The sequence below is a fragment of the Bombus fervidus genome, chromosome 2 (assembly GCF_041682495.2).
Source record: "Bombus fervidus isolate BK054 chromosome 2, iyBomFerv1, whole genome shotgun sequence".
NCBI lineage: Eukaryota > Metazoa > Arthropoda > Insecta > Hymenoptera > Apidae > Bombus > Bombus fervidus.
Window position 1 is genome coordinate 7,568,356 of NC_091518.1, and position 15,726 is coordinate 7,584,081.

A 15,726-nucleotide genomic window follows, 5' to 3' on the forward strand; every position below is an offset into this window, starting at 1 on the left:
CTTTCTTTTTTTTTCTTATTAATTTAGAATATTAAACATTATTTCATAATTACTTCTATATAATATAATATAATTTTACTTAAAAAGTAAAAACACAGGAACTTCAAATATTTCAACATATCTTCAAAAATGAAAAGATACTAAATAAGACACTTTAACTAAAGTAGACGGTATACATACTCGATATACGTATGTATGTAAGTAGCATTAAGTAACCAATTAAGTATGATAACAACATAACATTTAATTAACTATTTATAAAAATAAATGAAATATATATTAAAGGTAAAAAGATGATGTAAGTAACGAAAACTGATAGATATTGGAATCATATGGATATGAACGCGACTGACAAAGTTGTCATGTTCTGTGAGGTAAGAAATCGAATGTTTAGGAGTAGTGGATTTCAACAAGTAACAATGGACGTCATTAATGTCTGTCTCTGAATGATAACGGCGATATCACAGTCTTATGTTTAGTATTACTCATGAACGGTATTCTATGAACAGTGGCGCCGTCCGCTACGCGTTTGATCTCGACTGCCAAGTACGAAAGAACACTCCTTCAAGATCCCATTGTTCGCCGCACATTTCACACAGTCAATGTTGTTAAACCATTAAACGTTCTCACTGATTCTTTTATCCTTGTATTCATCGGTTTAAAAATATATGTAAACTACTAATATTAAAACTATTGAGTGATTTCATAGGACCCATTTCACCAAGCATTCATAACAATTTCTAAGAATTCTGTTTCATACCTGATTTTTGAATCCCAAATATTCTAACTGTATCTAACTTTATTGCAATCCTCAAACTTTCATATTTCAATTTTGCTTGCATTTTACGAAACAAAATGTATTTGTTATGTTTTAAGAAGATGTTTAAAATACAATTGAAAGGAAAAATCATGCATACCATTTTTTTATACTTTGTTGAAATTTGAGATTTTCGTTAACGTTAGAAAAGCAGAATTAGGTCGAGAACAGCCAAAAGAACGCATCAGGATTAATAACGTCCCACTGATAAATTACCAACGAAACAATTAGGACGAAAACCACTTGTTTAATGAGTTGATAGAAAAAAAATGGCCCTCTACATATCAGCTAAGATTTTCAAACAATTCGGATTTATTAATGTTTCGTATGTAATATTTAATAACGTTCCACGTATAATTATGGCTATATATAATTTGGTTAATGAATTGGCAAAGGAAGAAAATAGCATACTAATTACCTATTAGGTAGGATGCATCAGTCAGAAGATTTATTAGTATTTAATAAGGAACATGCAAAATCAAGTTCTTCCAAGCGAATAGTTATTGATAATTACACACAGAGGCGGATTTGAAGCGCATATTCTAGATGCTTAATGGAAATCAAGGAATCAGGAATCACAACGATTAATGAGGTCACGTGCTAATTCAAGGCTAACCGATAACACGAGTAATCGTCTTATTATATCGTAGATACATCGAGTTATGTCATAATCTGAAAACCGATTTCCATAGAATTTTTATTACCAACTCGTCAGCTGATTAGAGATTTCGATACTGACACACCAATCATGTCACAATTATGAATAATGATAGACAAAACAAATTCAATCGAGCATCATACTTTTGACCACGTACATATGACAACAACAGTACACAGCAAATACTACGATAAAAAATTATTTGTAAGCGTCTATGAAAATTTACCAAAGATGCATTAACAATATGAAGAGCTAAAGGAAGAATCAACTGTCAATGACTGATAGAATACTAGCGCCATGTGTAACTTATCTATTTATGTATTTCTTTAATTACTTGCTACCACTATTTTTTTATTTTTCAAATATTCGAAGTTATCAAATTTTGTTACAAATATAACAAAATCATAATTTATGAGCTCTTGTTCGGAACTAGCTGGTTGCTGTACATAGTGTTAATTCTTTGCACTCAGAATGCCAATTGCGCTGCCACGATCTTTTTGCTGTTATGAATATGAGTTTTATAATTTTATAATCAATTCATGTAAATCTTTTAGATATTGCATTTATAATACAAAGCTGATGATAAGGCCTCCGAAAATCAGGGGGCACTTTGTTTTCCTCAAAATAAAACATTTTATTTTAGAAAATGTTTCTTAAATAAAAGTGTATAATAATTCCGGGAACTAATTTCTTTTCATTACTACTCGTCTGAGTAATCATTAATAATAATTTAAATAACTTAGTTTAAATTAAATAATTGAAAATTGGTAATAATTAAAAACATTGTGAGATATAAATGTATATTAATACAATGATATACATGAGTATATGTATAGATGATGAAAACTATAACTAGAAATAACGTTTCTTAATCATAGCAAACTGATAAAGGAAATAAAGTAATCATAAACTTTCTGTCAGAAATTCGCGTTTCAATTAACAAGTTGATGAAAAGAGACATTGAAATGGTTTCCAAGTGCAAAGCGTTAATGTTTGTTCTACTAATCTGAAAGAAGTTCTACTATATTACTTCAGACCAAAGCTGAATCACCGAAAAATGATTTCCATCGCGCAGATGAAGCGTACAACTATAAGAATTTACAGCGGAACTCCATTTATTTAAACACGTCGTGGGCAAACAATTCATTTAAGTTCACTAATTTTCTTCACTACCTATTATTTTTCGTTCGCAGGAATTCACATTCAGATTAATTAAACGAAAATGTCATGTGAGTAAATAATGGAGTTCTACTGTCGTAATTGCCTGAACTAAAACACTTATTTCCAGAACGTACGTAGCCACGATGAACGGAGAGGGGCACAAACGATAGCTATTTAAACATGACAACAACGCATAGCTTTTATCACTTACTCTTGAACAGCGGAGAGATTATAGTAATTCCCTTGTTGTTGTTGTTGTTGATGATGATGCTGGTAGAGTTGGGTATCGGACGACAAGATCGTCGAGACTATCCGACCGCGGTTATCGTGAACACGATGTTCCTGGTGAATACGCGGATGAAGCTCCTCCAACGAAATGAATTCCTGTGGCTCCTGACTCGGATGGAGGAGCTGCGTATAACTCTGTGCCATTTCTTGGGCCACCATCTCCTGATCCGGTGGTCCACGAAAGTATAGAAAATCTTCCAACTCCTCCTGCTGACGTTGTTGCTGATACTGTTGTTGTTGCTGTTGCTGAAGTTGCGGTTGTTCTTGGCGATAAAGATGACCTGGAGAATGTTGCTGTTGATGTTGATGGAGGCCGCAGGTATTCACGCAGGTGCCATCGCCGACCATAACATCGTTCTCCACGACACCACCGCTATCTGGCAGTAATCCACCCTCGTCTGAAGATTCATAAAGCCGTGTTCTTTTACCCGGATCCTGATTTCGCTACGGCCGCGTCCTAAAGTGGTTGCAACATGCGAATAGATCGGGACAAGACGAGTTCACGTGTTCGTGGAACGTGAACGATGCGCGTTTGAATCTCTTTGACCGAGCCATCGGAATGTCCCTATAAGGGAATCGTTTCATCGCGCTAAAGAATACTTTTGAATCTTGAAATCGACGACTCTGCGCTAGAGGATATTTTCGAATCTCGATATCAACGACTCTGCTCGGAGCAAATGGTCGGAGATTCTTTTCCTCGTCGATCTATTTTAACGAAAACAACGATGTAACGACAGGAGTGACAATAAAACGACGATTTAATGACGGAAAGAGTGAAAATTTGCATGCAGGCGAATTTAATAGTAATCGGTTTTCTAGTTCGAAAACTGGAATGGAATCTATTCGTATCACATTAATGAATAGATCATGCAAAAATTAAAAGAATTCAAATCTCGGATGACTGAGAAATTATGGTAATGGATTCGTGTCGTGTTAACGAATGCGCCACTCAAAAACTAAAAGAATTAAGATTATCATTAGAGATTATAGTAACTTCTTTATTGATGCTGTTAATATAATGATCTTTATATCGTAAGGAAAACTACCAGTGGTTTTAATCAACAAGAACTTGGCACAATTTGTACATCCAACTTTCTTTTCGAATCCGCACGCAGTCAACGATGTGATAAAATTCCTCGTACAAGGAGCTACATTTTTTAAGAGCGATGAAATTTTTACTGGCGTAATTGTATAAATCGCCTCATAAATGTTGGTAACAATCTTTGATTCTAATTTGCGAAAAATGACTTTTTAAATTACACGCCTTACGTATTTACAGGTATTTAAAATAAATCGTTTAAATCATTTGATTCACCGAATCGCAATAAATGTTCTTTGAGTTCTTATCGCCAACCTTGTTGCACACGATTAAAGGGAAATAAATATGCTAATGATGCATTATTCATTTACTACTAAATCATGTAATGAATTATGTAATAAATGATCTCTACACCATTAATTAATTTTACGTATAATTATTGCTATTTAGAATTGATGAAATTAGAAACCATATTACGGACGCTGCTTTTGAACACAAAGAAGAATAGTAATTTTTCTTGTTTCCAACCTTCTTCCCTTTTTGTTTACTATTCTTGGGCGTATCTCCAACTCAATTACGACCGTATTTATTTAAAAAATTTCTGAACTTTGAAAATAATATTAAAACTTTTCAAATTAATAATAATATAAGTAGAAACTATCATATTTTATTATAATACACAAAATTAGAACTATAGTTCTCGGTAAAGGTAATGGTATATGTGTATTGTAATGAAATTAAATAGTTTTATTATAAAAATAGAATAATCTCAAGTGGAAATTCAAATTACATTAATAAAACAAAAAGGTTAATGCCATATTATTAACAAAGATCAAATCATCATATAAAGTGAATTCAAAATAGCGCAAAACAATTGCAACTCGAATAGAAGAACAAATTGTCGAAAATACAATAGACGAAACAGATTAAATATTAATAATATATAAGATAAATAAATTAATACACGACGAGCATTGTATGATAGATCTGCTCAAAAAGATTTTAAGCCTAAATTCATGTAAATTATTATGCGTTCAATTAGCAAAGAAACATATATTGGTTCTTGTACTTTCACAATCTGGTAATTACGAAAGGTAATTATAGAATCTGGTAATTATAGAACAGGATGAAAATATCATCTGGTCTGTAGCGGAATAATCGTGCAAAACTGTATTTGTATGTTAAAGCAAAAACAATTCTGGATTTCGAAATTATTGTTTCTTGAAGAAATAAGCTTTATTCTATTAGTCTCTTTAGCAAATAATTAACCTGGTTTCTCACGCGTTAGGAAATGTCAATTTTCTGCATCCGCGGATGGCGGAAATAGAGGACCACAGACCTTTGACATTGGGTTGTTGTACGATGATTAGCAAGAAAGAACTAAGCGAATATTCCGAGCCATCATTGTCACGATTATGATCGTTTTCGATATGAAACAGCCTACAGTATGTCGCTTAAGGATTGGGATTAACATTAAAGTACACCGTTAATTTTTCTAGCATACGGGATTTGTACGCCATCCAATTTTTCGAATTTAGAGTGATTCTAATACAACATGTGGTTGTATGAAATGAACGCGAGAATCGACAAAATAAAACGATAAAATTTACAAAATGGTAGATAGGATATTTTCACTAACGAGTACAATGCTTTGCATGTATGAAGAATGTTATGATCAATTATAATACTCATTAAGCTTTAGTAAAAATATAAATTGCTCCTTCTCCGTTGTTGTACGATGTACATTTTCTCCTCAGCTAAACCTAATCATATTTCAATTTTTAACTCGCATGCTCACATGATAGGCAGGTATCATCTTGAAGAGATAACTATTATATGTGGTTAATCTACGTCCTGTATCGTGAAGAATAGCCAGCAGATATTCGTTTAATGGACTTCGAAAAATCGTTGAGATAATTAAATTTTCACGGCAACAATGTTTTGCGATTGTGCGAAGACAACGAGGTTCGGAATCATTAGCGCGTTGGTAGACGGATAACAAATTGGCGAAGAATCAGGGGGCTAACATGGTCTATGGCGAATCGTACGCCTTCAACCGCACATTAATTGCACCTCTCTGGCTGACAGACAATTTCGTATTTTTATGGCATTTCGCCTGTGTGCACGTGCTAATATGTCAGTGTAAAGCGACGGCTGTTGCAAGAGCCCATTGACCCTCCACGTAGAATGCCTTAGTGATACGAAATGATGTAATTTTCTCCTAATTAACACTACCTCCATTGCTTTTAATTTGATAAAAGAATCATTCGTTTGGTGGCCGCACTAGATGTTGTGAAACGGGTATCATAAAATTGTTGTGAATGAAATTCTAAGAAGAAACATAGGTGAACGTTGCGTTTAATATAATAGGGAAATTAGTGTAATTTAAATTTTTGGCTTTAGAATAATAACATAGTTTCCTCTATTTTATTAAATAGTAAAGAGAGAAACGTTTTTAAAACTACAATTCTTGATTTTTAAATAAAAATATAATTTCTTTCATTCATTTCTAACTAGATAGAGAAAGATTAAAAAAAAAGCTGCAGTCTAGAAATTTGAAACATTATGAAAAATATGTATATACTCTCTGTCTATATAAATCTTTTAGATACAAGCTTGTACATAATGTGTATGGAATATATGAAAGAAAATGTCAATCTCCATGAAGTTCTGTAAAGAAACGAAGACAATTGTGTTCCAAATCAAGGACGAGATCAAGCAATTTTAACACCAAAGTTTAAAAATAGTCTTTCCATTTTTATTTCTGAACATAAAAGACAAATAATTGCATCAAATATAAAATAAAGTGTAAGGAAAATATAATTGCTCATCATTTAAACAATGAGAGATAAACTCTATATAATTTGTATGTAACATAATTCTATAATAATATATAGTTTTGTATATGTGATATAAATTTTAGTACAATCCTAAAAAGAGATTAGGGATTATAAAATTTTCAAGCAATGTTAGAAAGTGTTTTTAAGTGATGTACAAGTGTTATATAAATGAAAATATGTTAAGAAAATATACTCCGAAATTTCGCATGCAAAGAGAGCAGTATTTTAAGTACGTAATAAGAAATAACGTAGGATCAATGTCATTTAGGAACAATAAAATAATTGTGAAAGTTGATCGCATAAGAAGAATCAAGATTCTAGATTGTAATCACTCCAAGCAACTTCTAGCAGAACTTTTAATCGACTACATTTGGTTAGAAAAACATGTTTAACACATGACGCATGTGTATACTGGGTCGTTCACGACCAGTAGTTTTAAGTAATTCTTCATTTTTTTCATATTTCCGTTTAAATTTTTCTTTGCTTAAAAAAATTAATATAATATATAGTAATAAAAATTATTGCAAAATATTCTAGAAACCTGGAAGATGGTTCACGAATTTTGGAGAATTTTTTAAAAACACAGAAACCTAAAAAATCTACATGAATTTAAACGACCCAATATGCAGACAACGTCAGTAAAAATAAGATTGCAGACATTCGAGTCAAATATCGTTAAAATCAATGTTTAAAATCAATTAAAGATATCATTAGCGTAAAATTCTTTAAAAAAATGAGTAAATTTATTTTTTGAAATTTGAATTAATTAAATTATATAATTAAATTAATTTCTTATTCTTCTTATAAGAAAGATATCATAAGGTTCTAATTTCCATAAATAAAATCAAATTAAAGTTAGTAAATAACTCAAAATAAATAGTTAATTCTTTACGCAAAATTTGTCATATATAACTATTTCAAATTTAAACTTTCATTAAAAATATATCAAATGTTTTATCTTATCTATTCTAATGGTGTGTCGCATAATGTGGTCAACAGATTAGAAGGAGGAAGGGGGTTCTCGGTGCATAAATAAGTCAAAAGTATAATACATTTTTTGGCACATTAACCAGGCTTCGATCTCGAGAAAATCGAATTTGAACATTTTTCAAGCATACCTGAAGTTGGATGATTAAAAAATGGGTACGAACAAACAATTAGCAGGAGATTTGAGTAAACTTGAGTAAATTTGAGTAAAATCGGCTGGAGATATATGAGTAAATAATTCACATGCGAAAATAAGCCAAAAATGCAGAATGAAATTTTTCCATTTAAGGCTTCATTTGTAAGAAAGTAGAGTTTTAATATATTTAAATGAGAACTGGCCTAATGCATATATGTTAACACGCGAATAAATTCAAGTTTAGTTTTCTCGGAAACGAAGCATTTTGTGAAAAAATGTCATTCTACATTTTCGACTTATTTTTACACGTGCAATCACTCGCTAGTCGGTTGATCACGTTATGTGGATCATTCTATATATTATTCTATGTTTCTACTTTTTCTATCCGTATTTCTATAGTATATTATCAAAAAAATGGTTTTACTGAAATTGTTAATAATGGAATTCTCGTCAAGTAATGAGCAAAACGAAATGAAATATTTTACTTCGTTTAAAATTCAAGTGCAAGATCATTAAATATTGTTTGCACAACACATCTGGCGTAAAATTCATTCAGTAATTCGATACAACAGCGAAAGAAAGAAACTTGCAGACTAATGATTATCATTCCGCGTGATGTTGTAATGAAACCGACACTAATTTTGTAATACTACCAGTGTCGTTTAGAAGCATTTCAGTGAATTTTATCCTGCGTAAAAGACGTTAGGAACCAGTGATCTTTTCATCCTATTACATGGAAGAAATTTACGCAATTACAAATAAAATCAATATTGATAGCAATGCCGATTTATAACACGAAAAAAAAAGATGGTTGACTTGAAACAATTTATAGTCTTAAGCCGAAGTTACACAGCGTCAAACACGGATGAAACGAGGACGAAAGCAGCGTTCATCCGTCATATCCCAACAAAGTGAAATAGTGTAAATTCGTATTTAAATTCAATAATATACTTGTTAAATGCTTTTGTCTTTCATGTAGAATCAATGTACACGTTTTGAAGTTCTCCTATTTAGCAAGAAGTTAACATGTTATAAACTGTAAAATATATAATTCTATATTTTAATATTTTTACATATTTAAATATTTTTCCTTACTCTGTTAGGGGTTGAAAATTATTTTGATCATCTAATAGAATTTCTACTTTGTCCTACTATTGCAATTTTTTTTACTATATTGTATAACAAGGGCACTAGTAAATGGATTTACATTTAACGCTCGATAATAGCGTTTAATATTCTCTAAACAATACAAGTTTAAAAAATTGTATTCACCTGTCACAAAGATAATATTAAAATGTAACGTTAGCTTTCGTTTAACCTCGAGTAAAATACACGTTCGACGCGTCGTAACTTTAAATTTTTATCAAATTGCAACAATAAAAGACACATATTTTAAGTATATAATTATATTAGATTATCAAAGAGAGATATTTATAAACCCACAAAATTATAAAAATTATAAAAAGCATAATATTTCAATCCTCCGGTCAATTTTCACTTTATTCATTATCATTGTACAATCAACCTATCGAATATGTAAAATTAAACAACTGAATAATGTTACAATTGCATTTTACAAGTATCTACTCAAAAAGTGTAATTGAAAGAAAAGAGGAAGAAAGGAGAAGGGGAAAGAGGAACTAAGCAAGGTAACGAATCCTAATTATAATAATAAATATTATCCATTAAAGTCAAAGACACTTAATGTACATATATGCTTCTAAACCCGCAAAACATCTCGTTTTTAATTTTAGAAATTAATTTTTTGTAACAAACGCGCAACTATGATATGATCGTTCGCGTTCAATTCACCTTGAGAAATCCAGAAAAAGGGTGCTGCTCATGATATAGAATGTAATGGTCAGAGATAAGAAGATAATGTCAGCCCGTATCAAATCAGAAGAGAGCAATATTAGACGAAGAACACTATTATGATTATTGAAGAGAATTATCAACCTTGCATTCAACAACGAGAATAGGATAAGATGAACGCTTTGCGCCAAGGAAGAGGCATTCGCTTAAGATATAAATAAAGCAGACATTTTCACATTGATCTCTGATTACGATAAGAGAAGATATAAAAGAAGAAGGAAAGAAAAAATTTGATATGGAGAATAGAGAAAGAAATTTAGAAATTACCAGGAATTGAAGAGTCTCAAAGATAAGCTGATTTCTACATGGTCTGACAAACATTCGAGTAACAATATGTAAATCATATTTACAATACAATTAGATCGTTGCAACGGACAGTCATAGGCGATGTTAATGAAGAAAGTAGGGAGATACCTTGGATGCGCAACGTGAGATTCCAGAGGCACGTAGTTCGTCGACAAGCGTTAATTTTATGAGATCGAAGCATCCTAGAAAGACGGTGCACATTTTCACTGACACGTGTCATTCCACCAAATATTCACCGAGTATAAAATGCTTTCTAACAATAAAGAACACCACTATTGCACTCGAGGAATATGAGACAAACCAGGAAATAACGCGATCGTGCACCTCGAATCACGTTGCTCGAGATGAACTGAAGAAACAATCTGTCAATCTTTCATGAACAAATAATCGTGATAAATTTAATTTAACGTGTTTTCTAATAAATAAATACATTTAATTCCTCGTTGGCTTAGCTGAACTTCACCAGCGACAATTTCAACGTACAGTCCTTGCGTTTACAAACAACGGAGCAGAATTTTTCACGGACACTGAGACACTTGTTTACACGTTGCAACCACGTTTCGGCTCTTGATTCTACGTTTTCCTAATATTTTATCGCCGTTTAGAGCTTACCGAGAAGCGCGTACATCCACGTCGTCGCCGACGACGAGGAAGCGGCGTCATCCTCGAGGAGCGCAGAAGGCCTCACGCCTTCCCTCCTCTCGACCGATGCCCTCGTGCTTCGAGGGTGCCTCTTCGACGACGACGAGGTCGTGCCGCTCGCGGACCACTGAGTCGAATATCGCGAGTTCTTCGATGCTACCACGTGCTACCGAAAGAAGAGGCGGCCACCTCGAGAACCGTACGATACACGAGGAACGCCACAAGCGTTGGCAACCTTCGCGATCGTTTACCGTGCCACTACTGTTCCATTAGAGAGGTGGTGGTTGTAGTGGTGGTAGCGAACGACTTTACGAACTCACGCGCACTCTTCACCCGAGGCGGCAAACGAATACTGAGCGCGGGTGGTGGTAGTGATGGTGGTGGTGGACTAGCCGGAGGTGGAAGTGGAACAACACCGATGATAGATCCTGACGCAATACGGATTACCGCTGTTCTGGACCACGTGCTCTTCTGGCCCACCGCAGCAGGTGGGAGTGACTAAAACTATTGCTTGCTTCTACGTTTATGCCAACTTTTCTCTCTGTCTATTCCCTTCTCCGAAAGCTCCGACAGTTGGTCGCTCAATTAAGTGCTTTATTGTTCTTGTTTAATCGTATGTTACTCTTTGAAATAATGTTCTTTGAAAAATGACCTTTATCGACCTACTTCTGTTGCCACTATAATAGCACGAATAGTACTACTAGTACGTTTAAGTCGATTTTCTTCGACTCTCTTTGCACTAGTAGAGTTGCTTTTTCTTATGTCACCGATTACGCTTTACGATTATTGATATCGCTCAGTATCTTTCGACGAGAGTAGTAGAGTTTTCAGATAACCCAGCTAACTTGCACGATAATTTGCTGTCTTTTGCGGTGAAAATGCTTTATCGATGTGTTTTTTCTAGAGCCACAAGAAGCTTTTAATCTTCGTTACGATAACATCAACAAGTCTTTTGTCTTTCAAGGAGACCTTTACATATCAAGGGGTGCGTATCAATTGGTACGTGTCAATTTGATAGAACTTGACGTTATTGAATATATGAACATTTTACGTTATTATATCTTTTCAAATCTTTACAGTTTCAGCAAAACAAAATTCACACAATTAAAATTATCACAATCTTCATTTGCGCCTTTACACTTCTATTTTTAAAGCTTTTAAATTTTTATATTTACAAATTTTTCAAATTTCTAAAAAAACGATCATTTCGAAAATTCGCGGCAAATCGAGACACGAGGAAATAGACCACGCGGTCGCGTGTCGTCGGCGCAAGTGGGAGTGACTAAAACCGCCCTACACCTCGGCGCTTATACAGCGTCGATGTCGATGGTACCGTGATCATCATACGCAGGTCTAATCCCTCGGGAAGATTCAACAGAAAAACCAATAAGGTTTTCGCGCAACCACTTCATCGGAATCGCTCAAAATTTGTTTCGCAAGCTACGACTTTCGTTTTTAATTGTTCAATTAGAAGAAATATCGTCACGTTTTATCCCCAACCTTCTGGCAGAAGAGTCTCTTAAAGGCCAAACTGATCAATTTACGCGATTAATGTTTAATTCTCAAAAAATGAATGACTTGTGTCCACAAGTTTATTTATTACGAAATTATATAAATAATAGCAAAGTTTAAAATAAATTAACAAAATTGTATTTATAACATTATCTCTTGTTTCCTATACTTTTCAATTTTTGGTGTTGACCATTGCGACTTCTAAACAGTTAGTTAGGTAGATAAACAGAATTCACTACATATATGTAAATTACAGGGAAACATTACAATAGCTCGCATTTTTCGGGCTTTACAGAGGGAGAATTTTAAAATTCAAATATTAATTAGTACTATATTAGCAATAGTATATTTTTATTCGATTTTCGAACTAAACATATATTTTTGTCGCCCTTTTAAAGATTTTAAATGATTGATACGCATAAAGTTAATTGAAAGCTATCTTTTATCAATTCTTATCTTAATACTTTTAAAATTAAAACAATTATTTTCAAAACCTATCTTTTGCAAATATAATAATAGGCAATAACTTCGATGCGTAATATATTTTGAATTCACGTTCAAAATTAGTGATGCACAATTTTTGTCTACATAACTTATAATCTGTGTGAATTAGTGTTGTAAAGTTACAAAAAATGATTGAAGATTAATTCTAATATACATAAACAATGAGTTTATAGATATTTCTTCCATTATTGATATAACTTGACATCAAATTAAGCTACAAGTATAATACTTTTCTCATATTTGTTTTCTATTCAACAGACGTTTTAAAAAGCTCCTATATCTGATTTTATCACGTTATGTTTATCTAAATCTGCGTTTAATAAAATACTGCCCACGTATAACTACTTTCAATGTAGTAACGTAACGAGGAAATTAGATGTTCGGAAGAAAGGCGTTCAAAATCATATTTTTCAAAGCTTTGTCACTTTTTACTAGGAGTAAAGATTCATCCTTTTTATCATTTTAGTCTATGTTAAAAACGAAGTTTATGTGTTATTGAGTTTATAGGCGTCTCGTAAATATCGCGGTTTTATAAACGAAGGAAAGTTTCGACTTCGAATATTTCGAAACATGATTTTAAAAGATACGTCCCTTATTACAAATAACTCTTTAATCTTGAATTATGTTGTTGGTTTTGTACACTCTTAATATTACACCTCTTTTTATAAAACTCACATTGATTCGCGAAAATATTTGAACACTTACTATAGAAAATTTTTAGTTTCATATTGCACGTGTTATATAAAATATTTAAAAGTATCATTGGCATTGTAATAGGACACAACTGTTACGATCATATTAGTAAAATTTGAAATCGATCTAAAAATGTATATATGTAGAAATTGCAAGATATATGTTGTAAACAAATATATATTTAGTAAAATATTAGTATACAGCATGAATAGCTATGTTAAGCATATACTGAATATTAAGTAAGGTCCCACTGAATATTTTATTAATACTAGTCTTTATGAAATATATATTTGTACTAAATACCTTGTAATTTCTCTATATTTTTTCAAATTTGCTTTAAATTACCAATATAATCATGAGTGTCGAGTCTTATAACAGACCTAATGAAATTCTAAAATGCTTCGAACACACACATAATATATTCGTAAAATGTATCTATGAGTATTCGAATACTTTCGTGGCTTGTGCATATCTTTAAGTCTAACAAATCGTTCCTTTCCCAATGATATTATTTTAAAGTAAGTTTTCTTCAACGAATAGCACAAAAATTCGAAAATCAATAAAAATGACTTATGCTTTCCTCTACAATTTTAGTACAAGTTGTCTGGATATAAGATGCGTGTTATTAAAAATGTTAATGATGTTTTTGCACACTAAGAGGTATATGTACATTAGGAAGCATTTCCATAATGGAATATTACGTCAATTATTTTCATCTGTCTGTTTTCCTATTGGGAAATACAGGTTTCGTTAATTACATTACGTTAATAACGATACTGTCATTCGAATGGCTTGAGAACTGTGTATTCTGCGAAACACTGAGAAATGGCATCGATATCTTGTAATTTCACGTCTTACCGTTGATATTACGCTAATTGAATTTAAACTGTTAAAAAAAAAATATATATAAAATTGAATAAAAAAAATAAGAGGAAAGTAGTCATATAGAGCACCGAACGAAAATATTTAAATACTTGTAGAAAGTTTTTATGAATCCCATATTATGTACGTTATGCCTACAAACCATATTGCAATTTTATTGACAATGCAACGAGACACGATTGTCATGATAGTATTAATCTTTGATATGAATTTAAAAATGTAGATGTGTGTTACAAAATATTTATTGCAAACGTATGTAAATCACACGGGCCGCCGAATTATTTGGATTTTCATTATATATATTTATTCGTTATATTTAATGGGATTATTATTAAACTATACTTAAGATTACTTTTATATAGATAGATTCTTGGAATTGTTTGAAATTTTTCCATCATAATCATGGTAATCGTATCTCATTACAGTGCTAATGAAAGCTCAAAAATTTATTTGAAAATATTTATAAAATGTTAGTAATAATTATAAACAGAGTAAAGATATGATAAAGTTCAATTAATCAATAAATAAATGCGAAACTAGAAATATTACATCAAATCAAGGAATAGATGAAATGGATCAACAACTTTCGAAACTTGAAAGCATGTCTCAAGTCAGGTAAATTAATAGATTCATAGGAACAAAATGTTCAAAATTACTAGAAATCCAGTGATTTGATTAATAAAGATAAGTATAGAAACTTGTAAAGATATTTAAACATGAAAATGACAATTTCCTGCTATCAACAATTTTAACTTATTCAAATTTGAATTGCCCGAATTCCAACAACTTGACCAATTTAATCTTGAAAAATTTAATCGATCACTCTGCCATTCTCAAATTTCTTGTGTCTTAAACTCGCTTTCGTTTCAATGTAGGTAAAGATTTTTTATATTGTAAGAAAATTTGTAGCATAAAATTGAAGTGAGAAATCATTCTCATAATGATTCTTGCATAATTTCCTCAAATTTGAGAAATTTTCTAAGAGCAAAAAGGTATGCTTAGGTCGAAAATCTCTCCAAGAAGACGAAAAATTAATATTTTGTTTACTACGTTTATACAACCACCTTCGTTTTTGTCTATTCGAGAATTTGACATAAATTAGCAACAATGTGTTTCGATCAATTTTACAAGATATTTTTAGTCATGACGTAATACGAGTGAAAGAAAAGAAAAGTAGTTAGACAAAATGATATACTCACGATTCTGTTGTCCTGAAATTCGAATAAAATCGAATGTGCGAAGAATCAGGGTCCCAACCCTACGAATTTCTTCCCCTTAAAGGTATAAGGGGTCATTGGAAAATTTCCAATAAGGTAACGCGAGGGTTACTTTTATTCGAGAGAAGCGCCGGGTAATCCAGTATTGAAATCAAATGAGTGTAAAAATGCT

The 15,726-nt window shown here is 32.0% G+C and overlaps 1 protein-coding gene across 12 annotated transcripts in view; it reads right to left on the bottom strand.

Annotated features, from left to right (window-relative positions):
- Cyc (basic helix-loop-helix ARNT-like protein cyc) overlaps positions 1–15,726 on the bottom strand; it is a 101,842-nt gene that overhangs the window by 60,533 nt on the left and 25,583 nt on the right. For 3 of the 12 annotated variants that reach the window (XM_072018228.1, XM_072018253.1, XM_072018275.1), the window contains exons 1-2: positions 10,213–10,661; positions 2,848–3,322 (exon numbers count right to left, since the gene is read on the bottom strand). The exons of 4 other annotated variants lie outside the window; for them this stretch is intronic. In XM_072018228.1, the coding sequence (XP_071874329.1) occupies positions 2,848–3,322; positions 10,213–10,324 (587 nt within the window). In that variant the 5' untranslated portion in view covers positions 10,325–10,661. Of the gene's footprint in view, positions 1–2,847; positions 3,323–10,212; positions 10,664–10,716; positions 11,160–15,726 lie in introns of those variants that run through there. 5 more of the 12 variants (XM_072018258.1, XM_072018266.1, XM_072018242.1 and 2 more) reach the window with 4 other exon arrangements.